At 35.2% G+C, this 12,298-nt stretch overlaps 1 protein-coding gene across 11 annotated transcripts in view; it reads left to right on the top strand.

The window, feature by feature from the left end:
* LOC101703754 (protocadherin alpha-C2) overlaps nucleotides 1-12,298 on the top strand; it is a 209,736-nt gene that overhangs the window by 74,966 nt on the left and 122,472 nt on the right. The window contains exon 1 of one of the 11 annotated variants that reach the window (XM_087180651.1): nucleotides 559-3,072. The exons of the other annotated variants lie outside the window; for them this stretch is intronic. Coding sequence (XP_087036777.1) covers nucleotides 688-3,072 — 2,385 coding nt within the window. The 5' untranslated portion in view covers nucleotides 559-687. Of the gene's footprint in view, nucleotides 1-558; nucleotides 3,073-12,298 lie in introns of those variants that run through there. 11 annotated transcript variants of the gene reach the window in all.

Raw genomic sequence — 12,298 nt, 5'->3', positions numbered from 1 at the left:
ACACTTCATAGTCATATTCAGATGAATTTATAGGTATTGTGTATTTATTAAAATATGGCCCATCCTTACCAATATCTTCCTCCTTCATCTGTTTTATTCTTAAGTGATGGTTGGGTTTCCACTTGGAATTAATGGCTATTGTGTAAAAAGGTCTCAAAAAAATATTTCCAGAAAGAACATTACTACCAGAGCTTACATGGCTATGAGAACTAGAGCCTCATTGATCCAAAACCAATGTATAATATTTTCCCTCTTTACAAAATCTGCATGGAAATTTTACACATGTAAAAAGAAATTTGTAGAAAAATGGAACACACTGACCTATTGCCAAATAACATCAAATGCTGAGTAGAACACAGTGATTTACCATTTCTGGGAAGGTGAATGTTTAACCCCAATTACACATTTGCGGTGAAAAGTCAGGAAATGCAAAGAAAAAGACATCAATGGAAAATATGTAGACTGAGTCATTCTTACGCTTACACATTTGTGCGCATGGTGTCGCTCTTCACTGAGAACATTTCTGCCAAGAAAGCCACTGCTTCTTCCTCTAGAAAATTTGCCAGATCGTACAATATCCGTTTCGAATTCTTCCGCAGTAGGAGGCCATAAAATTGGCCTTTGAGAGGCAGTTTAAGGTAAGGCATTCTATATTTTGTGGATATCTGTGAAGATTTTGCATGTGCCATGCTGTTTATCTGGAAAGAAGGCCAGGGCGCCAGGCGTCTGCTTCTGTCACTTCTCCTCCTCGCAGCCTGGGAGGCCGGGAGCTGCCAGCTCCACTACTCGGTCCCCGAGGAGGCCAAACACGGCACCTTCGTGGGGCGCATCGCGAAGGACCTGGGGCTGGAGCTAGCGGAACTGGTGCCGCGCCTGTTCCGGGTGGCGTCCAAGGAGCGCGGAGACCTTCTGGAGGTAAATCTGCAAAATGGCATTTTGTTTGTGAATTCTCGGATCGACCGGGAAGAGCTGTGCGGGAGGAGCGCAGAGTGCAGCATCCACCTGGAGGTGATCGTGGACAGACCGCTGCAGGTTTTCCACGTGGAGGTGGAGGTGAAGGACATTAATGACAACTCGCCGGTATTTCCAGAAAGTAACAGAAGTATAATTATTGCGGAATCTAGACCTCTGGAAAGTAGATTTCCACTAGATGGCGCATCAGATGCAGATATTGGTGTAAACTCGGCATTGACCTACCGCTTGGATCCCAACGATTATTTCACTTTGGACACACAAAATAGTCGTGAACAAATGTCTTTATTATCACTTGTATTAAGGAAAACATTAGACAGAGAGGAAATTCAGGAACATAGTTTATTACTGACAGTCACTGATGGAGGTAAACCCGAGCTGACTGGTACCGTTCAGCTGCTGATCAGGATTCTGGATGTGAATGACAATGCACCAGAATTTGATCAATTTGTTTATAAAGTTAGAGTGTTAGAGAACGCACTTAATGGAACACTGGTGATCAAACTAAATGCCACAGACCCTGATGATGGTACAAATGCAGATATAGTCTATTCCTTCAGAAGGCCCATATCTCCTGCAGTGGTATATGCATTTAATATAAATCCCGAGAGTGGAGAAATTAGGATAAAAGATAAGCTGGATTTCGAAGAAAATAAATTTTATGAAATATCCGTGGAAGCAGTCGACAAAGGGAATATCCCAATGACGAGTCATTGTACCCTTTTGGTGGAAGTAGTAGACATAAACGATAATGCCCCAGAGGTAACCATTACATCTCTGTCACTGCCTGTGAGGGAGGACACTCAACCTAGCGCCCTCATAGCCCTGCTCAGCGTATCTGACCGTGACTCTGGTGTCAATGGAAAAGTAACCTGTTCCCTGACGCCCCACATCCCCTTCAAGCTGGTGTCAACCTTCAAGAATTACTACTCACTGGTTCTGGACAGTACCTTGGACCGTGAAAGCACTTCTCACTATGAGGTGGTGGTGACAGCCAGGGACAGGGGTTCGCCCTCACTGTGGGCCACCGCCACCGTGTCTGTGGAGGTGGCCGACGTGAACGACAACGCTCCCGTGTTTGCGCAGCCCGAGTACACGGTGTTCGTGAAGGAGAACAACCCGCCGGGCTCCCACATCTTCACGGTGTGTGCACGTGACGCGGACGCTCAGGAGAACGCGCTGGTGTCCTACTCGCTGGTGGAGCGGCGGGTGGGCGAGCGCGCGCTGTCGAGCTACGTGTCAGTGCACGCGGAGAGCGGCAAGGTGTTCGCGCTGCAGCCGCTGGACCGCGAGGAGCTGGAGCTGCTGCAGTTCCAGGTGAGCGCGCGGGACTCTGGTGTGCCTGCCCTGGGCAGCAACGTGACTCTGCAGGTGTTCGTGCTGGATGAGAATGACAATGCGCCCGCGCTGCTTGGGCTTCCTGCAGGCAGCACAGTTCATGAATTGGTGTCTCGTTCAGTGGGCGCGGGCCACGTGTTGGCGAAGGTGCGCGCAGTGGACGCGGACTCTGGTTACAACGCGTGGTTGTCTTTTGAGCTACAGTCAGCTGTGGATGGCCAGCGCAGCCCGTTCAGCGTGGGGCTGTACACGGGCGAGATCAGCACGACGCGCACCCTGGATGAGACAGATGCGCAGCGCCAGCGCCTGTTGGTGCTGGTGAAGGACCACGGGGAGCCTGCACTGACGGCCACCGCCACTGTGCTGGTTTCTCTGGTGGAGAGCGGGCAGGCGCCTAAGGCTTCATCTCAGGCGTCCTTGAGCGCTGTGGGCAGGAAGACCACACTAGTGGATGTGAACGTGTACCTAATCATCGCCATCTGCTCTGTGTCCAGCCTGTTGGTGCTCACGCTGCTGCTGTACATGGCGCTGCGCTGCTCGGCGGTGCCCACGGAGGGCGCCTACGGACCTGGGAAGCCCGCGCTGGTGTGCTCGAGCGCGGTGGGGAGCTGGTCCTACTCTCAGCGGAGAGGGCAGAGGGTGTGCTCTGGGGAGGGCCCGCCCAAGACGGACCTCATGGCCTTCAGCCCCAGTCTTCCTCCTGTTCTTGATTCTAAAGAGGAAACACACCAGAGTAATGAGCAGGAAGAACACTTGAAAGAGGTAAGCTCCTATTCTAGCACATCGTTTTAATGAATTCTTTTAGCTTTCCTAACAGTCCCTCATTTAGAACATCTTTAGTCCTAATTTTGTAATTATTTCTCAAGTTAATTTTAGTGTCTCTGGTCCTCCTTGTCTCTAATGGCTGGTTATTGAGATTTGGGTTGGATTATTTTTCATAGTGAAATCTAAGTCAGAAACATAAAATGTCTAAAACTGGAATCATTTTTTGTTATAGTCTTAAGAGTTTTAAGTATTCTATATTAAGCGTTTACAAGAAAACCCTCAATGTTGTGAAAACAAAAGTTTAAAACAACATTGTTTTAATGAAGCTAATCATAATTTAAAAATTTAAAATATCTGTATTTAACATATACGTGTGGCTATACACATGAATTGTTTCACACTTTCATTGCTTTTCACATAAATGCCTGCTTTTCACTGTGCATTTTTTCTTTCTTGTAAAGAAGTCTTTTTGGTTGATTCCTCCTTTTATATCCTTTAGGCATATTACTGTTTATTTTCAGGTATCCCATAAGAAACACCTTGTGGTTTTTCCTTACTTTCTTTTTGCACACTCAGGTAATTAATTCCTCATACATATATATGTCACAAGTGAGGTTTTGTTATTTTTTGGACATTTAATATATTATGCATTTTTATGTATCTCATTCAGCAGTACTTATTGAAAAAAATCTCTCCAAATTTGATGCTGTAATAGATGTGTAGTATTCCAATAATGTGGATATAGCATTATAAGCAGGAGTAAACAGGAGTAAACGTTTGGTTTCACTGGTGTTTCATTTTGTCTTACCTGTAAAAGAATATGTTGTACTGACTTTTTCCATATTTCCTAAATATTGGTAATTTTATTTCTATGAAACTATCACATGTGAAATTGTTGCAATAAAAGTATGAAGAATTTTCATTTAAAATATTTTTCACTGAATTACTTTATAAGAATTTTGTAGTTCTTTGAATGTCCACCATAAATTTTTTGAATTTATGAGCACTCTGCTTTTTATCTCCAGAAACAGGAGTTCTTAATTTCTTCCCAAATAATCTCTATAAAATGTTTTCTCACTATTTTAATTTTTTAATTCCTGTAGACCACCAGTGGATTTGAGTATGTTGTCATATGTATTTTATTGACTTGGATTTAGATTTTCATTAATTTATCAATTGAACTATTTACCCATATTATATTGAAAAAATGTGACTTTCTGTGATTTTTAATTTAGGAAAATTCTACATACAATATAAATAACAATCTGTTGACTACATCTCAAATGTACTTTTCTCCTATTTTTCTCATTTCTATTGATTTTAGTATATTTTGTCATATAAATTGTGCTTAAGGTTTATTTATTGAGATATATCTAGTTTTTCTTTCATGAACTTTAAGATCCCTGGGTTTGGGTTGAAAGGTCTTCCCAACTGCTATATTGAAATTAATTGAGGTAGGGATGTGGTTATGTGCTGGAGGGTATGTCTAGCATGCAGAGGGCTCTGGGTTCCATCCCAAGCACCCCTCAAAATTTATAATATCATTAATTAAACTCATTTAATAAACACTTATTCAGGGGCCAAGGATTTAACATAGTGGTGCCACTGCCTGCCTCACAAGTGCAAGGTCCTGAGTTCGATCCTTGTACCAAAATAAACAGATAAATAAATAAATAAACACTTATTCAGTATTCTCTATACATCATTCATGTTGTACATACATGTGTCATAAATGTTGTAGGAGTTTAACATTGAGATTCATTCTTCTGTGTAGGGCCAGATTTTCATTTGTGTCATTTTCTTTTTGCCTGGCGAATTTCATTACTATTTCATATAGTGCTTGTGTTCTGGCAAAGAATTCACTCAGATTTGTCCAAAAAAATCTTTATTTCACTTTTGTTTTTGAGAAAATATTTTCATTGGATGTAGTTATTGTTTTTTAAAGGAATCATTCTGTTGTCTTTTAACTTTCATAGTTTCTGATGAGAAGATTGCTATCATTCTTACATCTTATGTATATGCATCTTCTTCCCTCTAATTTCTATAGTAGCTGTTAAAATTTTTATTCTTTTTATCACTGATTTTTGCAATTTGATTGCTATTTGCTTTAGTCTGGTTTTCCTTGTGTTAGTCTGTTTGGAGTTTGTTGATTTCTTGGATTTTTGGATTTATCATTTTAAGCAATTTTGAGAAAATTTCAGCCATATTTCTTCAAATATTTTTCTTCCCCTCCATTCTTTTGGGCCTCCAATTACATACATGTTGGACTTTTGATTGAAGCTTTGTTCATTTTTGTCCAGTTTTTTTTCCTTATGCCTCATTTTGGATAACATTTATTTGCATATTTTCAACATTTTCAAGTACACTGCCATTTCCTTGTAGGGTCATATCTATTAATCCTAACCAGGATATAACTTTTGAAATTTCAGATTGTATATTTATTTCTTCTTTTATAAGATTCTACTTGCATCTTTAAAAAATTTATTTTATCTCCACATAATATTCATCTTTTATCTATATTTTTGTGTATACGTGTATGTCTAGAATAGATGTCTTAACATTTTCCTGGTAATTTGAAACATTTTTTGTCATTCCACGATATGCTTCTTTTGATTGATTTTACTTATTGTATGAATTGCATTTTCTTCTTTGCCTGACTGGTAATCTTTCATTAGATGCTAGACAGTTTGGAATTTACATGGGTAAGTGCTGCATTGTGCACATGTGTGTGCTCTTTCAAAGCAGTGGGATATTGCTGCTGGGATCTAGAGATAGAGGCCAAGAAAGCTGCTAAACATCCTGTAATTACTACTAAGAACTCTACCAGATACAGAACAGCCCCACATGACAAAGAATTACCCAGCTCAAAATGTCCATAACACTGCTATTGTGAAACTCTGCTCTAAAGAATTTTGGACCAAGATCTGACATGAAATTAAGTTGTTTGAGACCAATACATCCTTTTCAAGGACGGATTATAAGCCTTGTTAGTGAACATCTGGAACAACTTTTAGTATACAAATAATTTGGTTCACTATTAATGCAATATCTCCTGAGGACACTACCTCATACCCCATGTCTTAAAAAGCCTTTCTTCTTTGATTGGTGGAGTACAAAATATTTTCAGCACTGTGTATGTTCTAGGAATTATTCTGCTTATTCTTTTTCAGTGTCTTTCCCGCCCTGGCTTTGCGGAGTTTCACTGAATACTCTTATGCTGATCTCCAGAGCCTTTTTTTTCCCCTGTCGTTTCTTTCTCCTATATTCTTCTCTGAAAATTCTACTGTCTTAAGCCTTTCTGAACTTTGATTTTTGCCTCCTCACTAAAGTAAGGTCGTTGGGCTTTGCTTATTTTTTACTGCCTGTATTGCATCCTAGAAATCGCCTCCAGAGAGTAAGAGGAGAAAAATCTTATGGTTCATCTAATTTGTTTCAGTTCTTTTGAAGATCACAGTCCTTCCTTTCATTTTGTCTGAAGACAGTTCTTTTATATATTTTGCAGTTTTATTGTTTTTTATCATGAATCTTCTGACAAAACAGAAGTCTATACATTATTGTATATTATTGCATAGCATCTCTATGTATTATTTAAAGTTTAAATTCCAAAGAGCTCAATAATAATATTAACAAACCTGCTGTTTTAATGTCAGAATTTGTGTGAATATCGGTTTGTCCATCCCTATATTTTCAATCTTTATTCATTAAAGTACCTTTTAAAAATAAAAGTATATAGCTGAGTATTGTTTTTGAAATTTAATTTTAATGCCTTTCTTTCAATGTAGAATTTTGATCATTATAATTTAGTATAATGTCTGATAAGCTTAATTACGTTTCTTCCATTTTACTCAGTATTTACTGGTTATTTTAATTTGTTGTTCCCTGTTTCACTTCTCTGGTTTTGATATTTGAACAAATGAATATTTATTATCTTCCCTCTTCTAATTTGTAAGTACTAATGTAGCTTTTTTCTAATAATGTGCATATTCTTTTCTTAGTTATCTGGTTTTAACATTTTGATTCTAAAGCATAATATAGTTACTAAAAAGTGACTAACACGTTTGTATGATTTAACAAATATTTATAAGTTAAAGTGATATAACCTGAAAGAACTAGAACATTTCTGTACCTCAGAAGATTCTTTTGGTTTCTTCTGTATCATAATCCTTCTAGCTTCCCAAAAGCAACAACTTTTTTGACTATAATGGTAATGTTGTGGGGTTTTTTGGTACTGGGGATCAAACTCGGGTCCTTGCGCTTGCAAGGCAAGCGGCAGAACGACTGAGCTAAATCCCCGGCCCAGACTATAATGATAATGATGTATTTACAGTAGATAGTTTAGTTTTGCATATTATTGAATTTAATATAAGTGTAATTTTAAAGTACATATTTTCTAATATCTTTGTTATTTCACCTGATAATATGTTTGTAAGATTTTTCCATGTTGTGATGTATGGCTGTAATATATTAATTTTTCATTTCTTTAAAAATAGCTTATTGAATGAATATAATGTACAACAATTTATTTAGACCTGTTATTTGATATTTTGGCTAGTTCTGATTTTTTTGGTTTCATGAACAACCTTTCTTGTCTTTCTGTGTTTATGCACATTGCACACATTTTTCTAGTTAGAATTGGTATTACTGGGCCATATGTTATGTATAGCTTCAGCTTTACTAGATAATAATAAAATCTTTTAAAAATAATTTAATTTTTCCACTTCCACCTACAGCATCTTAAGATTTATGTTGCTCTACTTTTCTCCAATATTTGGTGTATTTTGGTAACTTTGGTAAGTATAGAGCAGCATCTCATTGTGTGTTTCGTTTGGCTTTCTCTGATGAGGTTAATCCTCTCTTTGTATGCTTAATGGTCACTTGGATATCTTTTATAAAGTGAAGTGTTAAATTTTTTGATCATTTTAATATTATTATCTCTGTATATTTGTCATTGTTAGGACTTAAACTTTTCTGGATTAAATTATTTGCTAATTAAAACATTGCAGATATATTCTCCCATAATGTGGATTTTCTCCCTTTGAGGTTTATTTTGATGATTAAAAATATTAATGTACATACATTTAAATTTTTCTGTTGGTGGTTTTTTGTTTCTGGCTTAAGAAATACAACCCAAACCTGAGCCTATGAAAATATTTTCCTACATTATATACTAAAAGCTTTGTGAGTTTTGTCTTTTATATTTTGTTCTATAATCCTTTGAGAATTTATTCATATGTGCTATATGAAAGCAATACCCATTTTTACTTTTTCATATCCATAGTTATTATCCTAGCACCATTTGGGGAACAATCTGTTTTCTTTACTGTTTTTTAGTGTCACTTCTGTTACATACATACTTTGTGTGTGTGTGGTTTTGTGTGATGTGGTCTCTCTTGGTAGTGCAGGCTGGCCTTGACCTCATGTAGCCCAAGTTGACCTCAAACTCATGGCAATTGTCTTGCCTCAGTCTTCTGAGTGCTAGAATTACAGGCATGCACAATCATGCCTGCCTAAATGTGTTCATTTTTATACGGGTTTTATTTCCAGGTAGCCTATTATACTGATCTTTTGTCTTATATCAGTACCCCAAATACCTTATTGTTTTAATTACTAAAATTTATTTTAAGCCTTGATATCCAGTAGTATAATTTCTCCCTATTTTGATTTTTTAAGGGAAATAGTTTTATTTACTTATTTTTACTTTGAAATTTAGTTGGTTTGGTTTAAACAAATTAATTGTGTGCATATATAGGGTACAGTTCATAATGTACTATAAATTTCAAAATTGCTAAAAGAATATATTGTTAACACTCTCACTTTAGAAAATGATTAATTGATTAGGTTATGGGTATGTTAACAGGATCAACTCTTTATTCAATGTACATATAAGCATCACATTGTATTCTATTTTGATCTTATCCAAGAAAGGGAAATTCTTTTCCTTCACCATATCGTTTGAATTGTAGATTGAGTTTTTAAAATTTCACATCAAACAAAAATTTCAATGTGAATTTTGATTGAGATAACATGAAACCTATAGATCCGTTTTTGTGTAATTGAGATCTTTAAAATATGTATCTTCCAATTCATGGAACATACTATAGTCTCTTTTTATTTAGGTCCTCTATAGAGTGTTATAGGTTTTTTAATAGAAGTCTTACAATTACTCTGTTAGATTTGTATCTAGATGTATGATAGTTTAAAATGTGATATCTTTTAAAATTTTATTCCCAAAGGCCGGGGATTTAGTTCAGTGGTTCCACTGCCTGCCTTGCAAGCGCAAGGACCCAAATTTAATCCCCAGTACCAAAAAAAAAAATTATTTCCAACTGATATTTGAAGTTAAAAATTTGTATGTTCTCATATATTATACAGTCACTTCTGTTATTTACTATAAATTAGAATTGATGAATGTTATCAAATGTTTTATGCACATGCAAAATTTTTCTTTTGCAATAATATACTGAATTATATTTATAATTACTTATAGCAAACTAACCTTTAATTCCTTAGAAAGATATATTTGATCATAATTTACAATCCTTTCTCTATACTACTTGATTTATTTTGTTAACTTTTAAAAAAGATTTTTGCATCTAAGTTCTGGAGTGACAGTTGCTTGTCATTTTTCAGTATCTTCTTTGTCAGCTTTAGTAGTCAATCTGTGCTAGCTTCTTAATTAATATGGAAGTGTTATCTCCTTTTCCATTTTCTGGAAAAATTAACATTATCCTTTGATTTATTTCTTATTTGAAAAAGAAGTCACTATTGAAGTTATAGGGACTAATAATTTTATTGATGGGAATATTCTTGGTCACTGGTTCAATTTCCTTAATAGTCAAAGGTTTGGGTGGAGGTTTATTTCTTCTTGAGTCAGTTATATAAGGTAATATTTTTCTAGAGATTTTTCATTAAATTTAATTTCTCAGTTATTTGTTAGCACTTGTTACAAAATCTACAATATTATTCACCTTTCTATTCTTTTTTTTTTTTTTTCCCCAGTACCAGGGACCTTCAGGCCTTCAGGTGTGGCACCACTGAGCTAAATCCCCAGCCCTTCAATTCTTGATATCATTTCTGCTTCCTTTCTTTTTTCTTCTTAATCAATTGTTTCAGAGATTCTCATTATTATCACTTATTTAAAGGAACTCATTTTTAGCTTTGGTGAGCCTGTTTTCAGTGCTTATTAAAAATAGTATTAATTTGCAAACACTTAATAATGACTTGTGATATTTTAAACAAGACAAAATAACACAATTGAATGAGAATTGAATTGAGTTGAAATTCTCTAAGATCTTTGCACTGTCCAAGTAGAGAAAATTGATTATCTAATTTATTTTTATTTCCTTTTATTTATTTTAACTTCTAGAAATATTGTTAATTTAGTTTTCCTTTTCTACTATCTCCTTTCAAGTAATATATTTCTGTCCAATTAAGGCTTTAGCAGTATCCCACCAGTATTCATGTGTAGAAATTCCATTATTCTTCAGTTCCAAGTATTTCATAATTTTTGTTACATTTTAAACAATATTAACATGTTTGTTAATTTTTCAACATGTAAAAATGTTCCATGTATCTTTGTTATTTTCTTAATTTGAAATCTTTGTTCTGGGAGAACATTTCATATAATTTTAATCTTTCAAATTTGTGAGAACATGCTTAGTGGTATAATATGTGGCTAATTTTTGTGGATGTTTTATGTGTACTTGAATATATTGTGTATGTTGCAGGGTTGACTTGGTTAGTTAGCTATATTATTATTTGAAAAAGCCACCCAATTTATCAGTTACTTACAGAGCGTGTTAAAACTTCCACCATAAATGTGTTTTTTTCTAGTTATTAGAATTCAGTCATTTTTGCTGTATTTTGAGGGTATATTCTTGGGTGCATAGCAGTTTAAAATTATTATAGCTTCCTAGTGAATTCAACATCTTATTTTCTGAACTTACTTTCTTCACAACTCTACTTTCTAATTTTTATTTTATATTATTATATTTTTATTTAGGATGATTCATTTACTTCTTATTTGTATTTGCAGATGTACCTTTTTATTTCTTTTTTATTTTAAACTTTTCAGTATTGTGGCATATTAAAGGTGTCCAAATTCCCTGTGATGAATGTGATCAATGTGTATGACAATACGTAGTAATAAAAAATAGAGTTAAAAAATACATAATGAAGAAGAAAAAATCTTGTGCTACATTCTCATTGAAAACCAGAGTCTAATTTTTGTCCTCTGAATTTTGTCTGGCCTTAGTGTTGGAAGTAATGTTCTTGGATTCCTGAAACCAGGTCATAAGCTGTCTTACAACATGCCTTGGTTTTTGAGAATATTTGTTTTGGTGGAAGCATGCCAATGTAAGAATTCTGAATGCATTGAGCCAGTTATAGTATGAAGAAGCTCAAGATAGGCTTGATAGAGGCCAGATGCATAGAAAAATTACTAATCAGCCCCTACCTTTTTGAGCATTCTAAGCTCAAAAAGATAAGTTAAGAAAAGTTAAGGAGAAGGTTTCAGCATAGTAGTGTGCTGGGATTATCTCTTGTACTGGTTTGTGACAATCAATTATGCAAATTTATACCAAAGGTGACATTCAATCTTGTCATTTTGTCTAGCTTGAAATTGGTCATGGTGGAAGCATTTTTTACCATAAATATAGGCAAATGACAAAACAGGGTGTTTCTTTTCTTCCTTTCTTTCTCCTTCCTTCCCTTTCTTTTCTTTTCACTTTATTTCTTTTCTTCAGAGCTAGTTTTTAATCAGTTACCAGAACACTGTTGCCTCTGGTTACAAGTATTTGAAGGACCTCAAACAAGAACCACCAATCAGAGTCAGAACCTGGAAAAATAATTTAAAAATTATTTAAAAATGCTGGGTAGCTGGGATAGTTTCTTATATAGCAATGTTTAATCTGAACAATACTCTTTTTACATAATCTTTAATTTTAACTTTTTGTTTATATTTAGGGTAAGTACTGATATCTTTAGACATAAATCTGTAATTTTATTTTTGACTTTCTGTTTGTCTCAATATTTTTATGTCTTTCTTTTTTTGTCTCTGCATATGTTCTATTGTTCTATTTTTCTTGTATTTTAAAGTTTTATATATTTTAATACACACACATATATATTTGAATATTTATTGTGATTGCTGTAAACATGTATTGTTGATATATAAAAGTCAAAAGTTAATTGATACTATGCTCAGTATGGTGGCACACACCTG

This window comes from Heterocephalus glaber, unplaced genomic scaffold (genome assembly GCF_053883595.1).
Source record: "Heterocephalus glaber isolate CG9 unplaced genomic scaffold, H.glaber_assembly_v1.0 deba00001463, whole genome shotgun sequence".
In the NCBI taxonomy this organism is placed as follows: Eukaryota; Metazoa; Chordata; class Mammalia; order Rodentia; family Bathyergidae; genus Heterocephalus; species Heterocephalus glaber.
The sequence above is the reverse complement of the archived record's forward strand: the minus strand, read 5'-3'. Positions and strand labels throughout refer to the sequence as shown.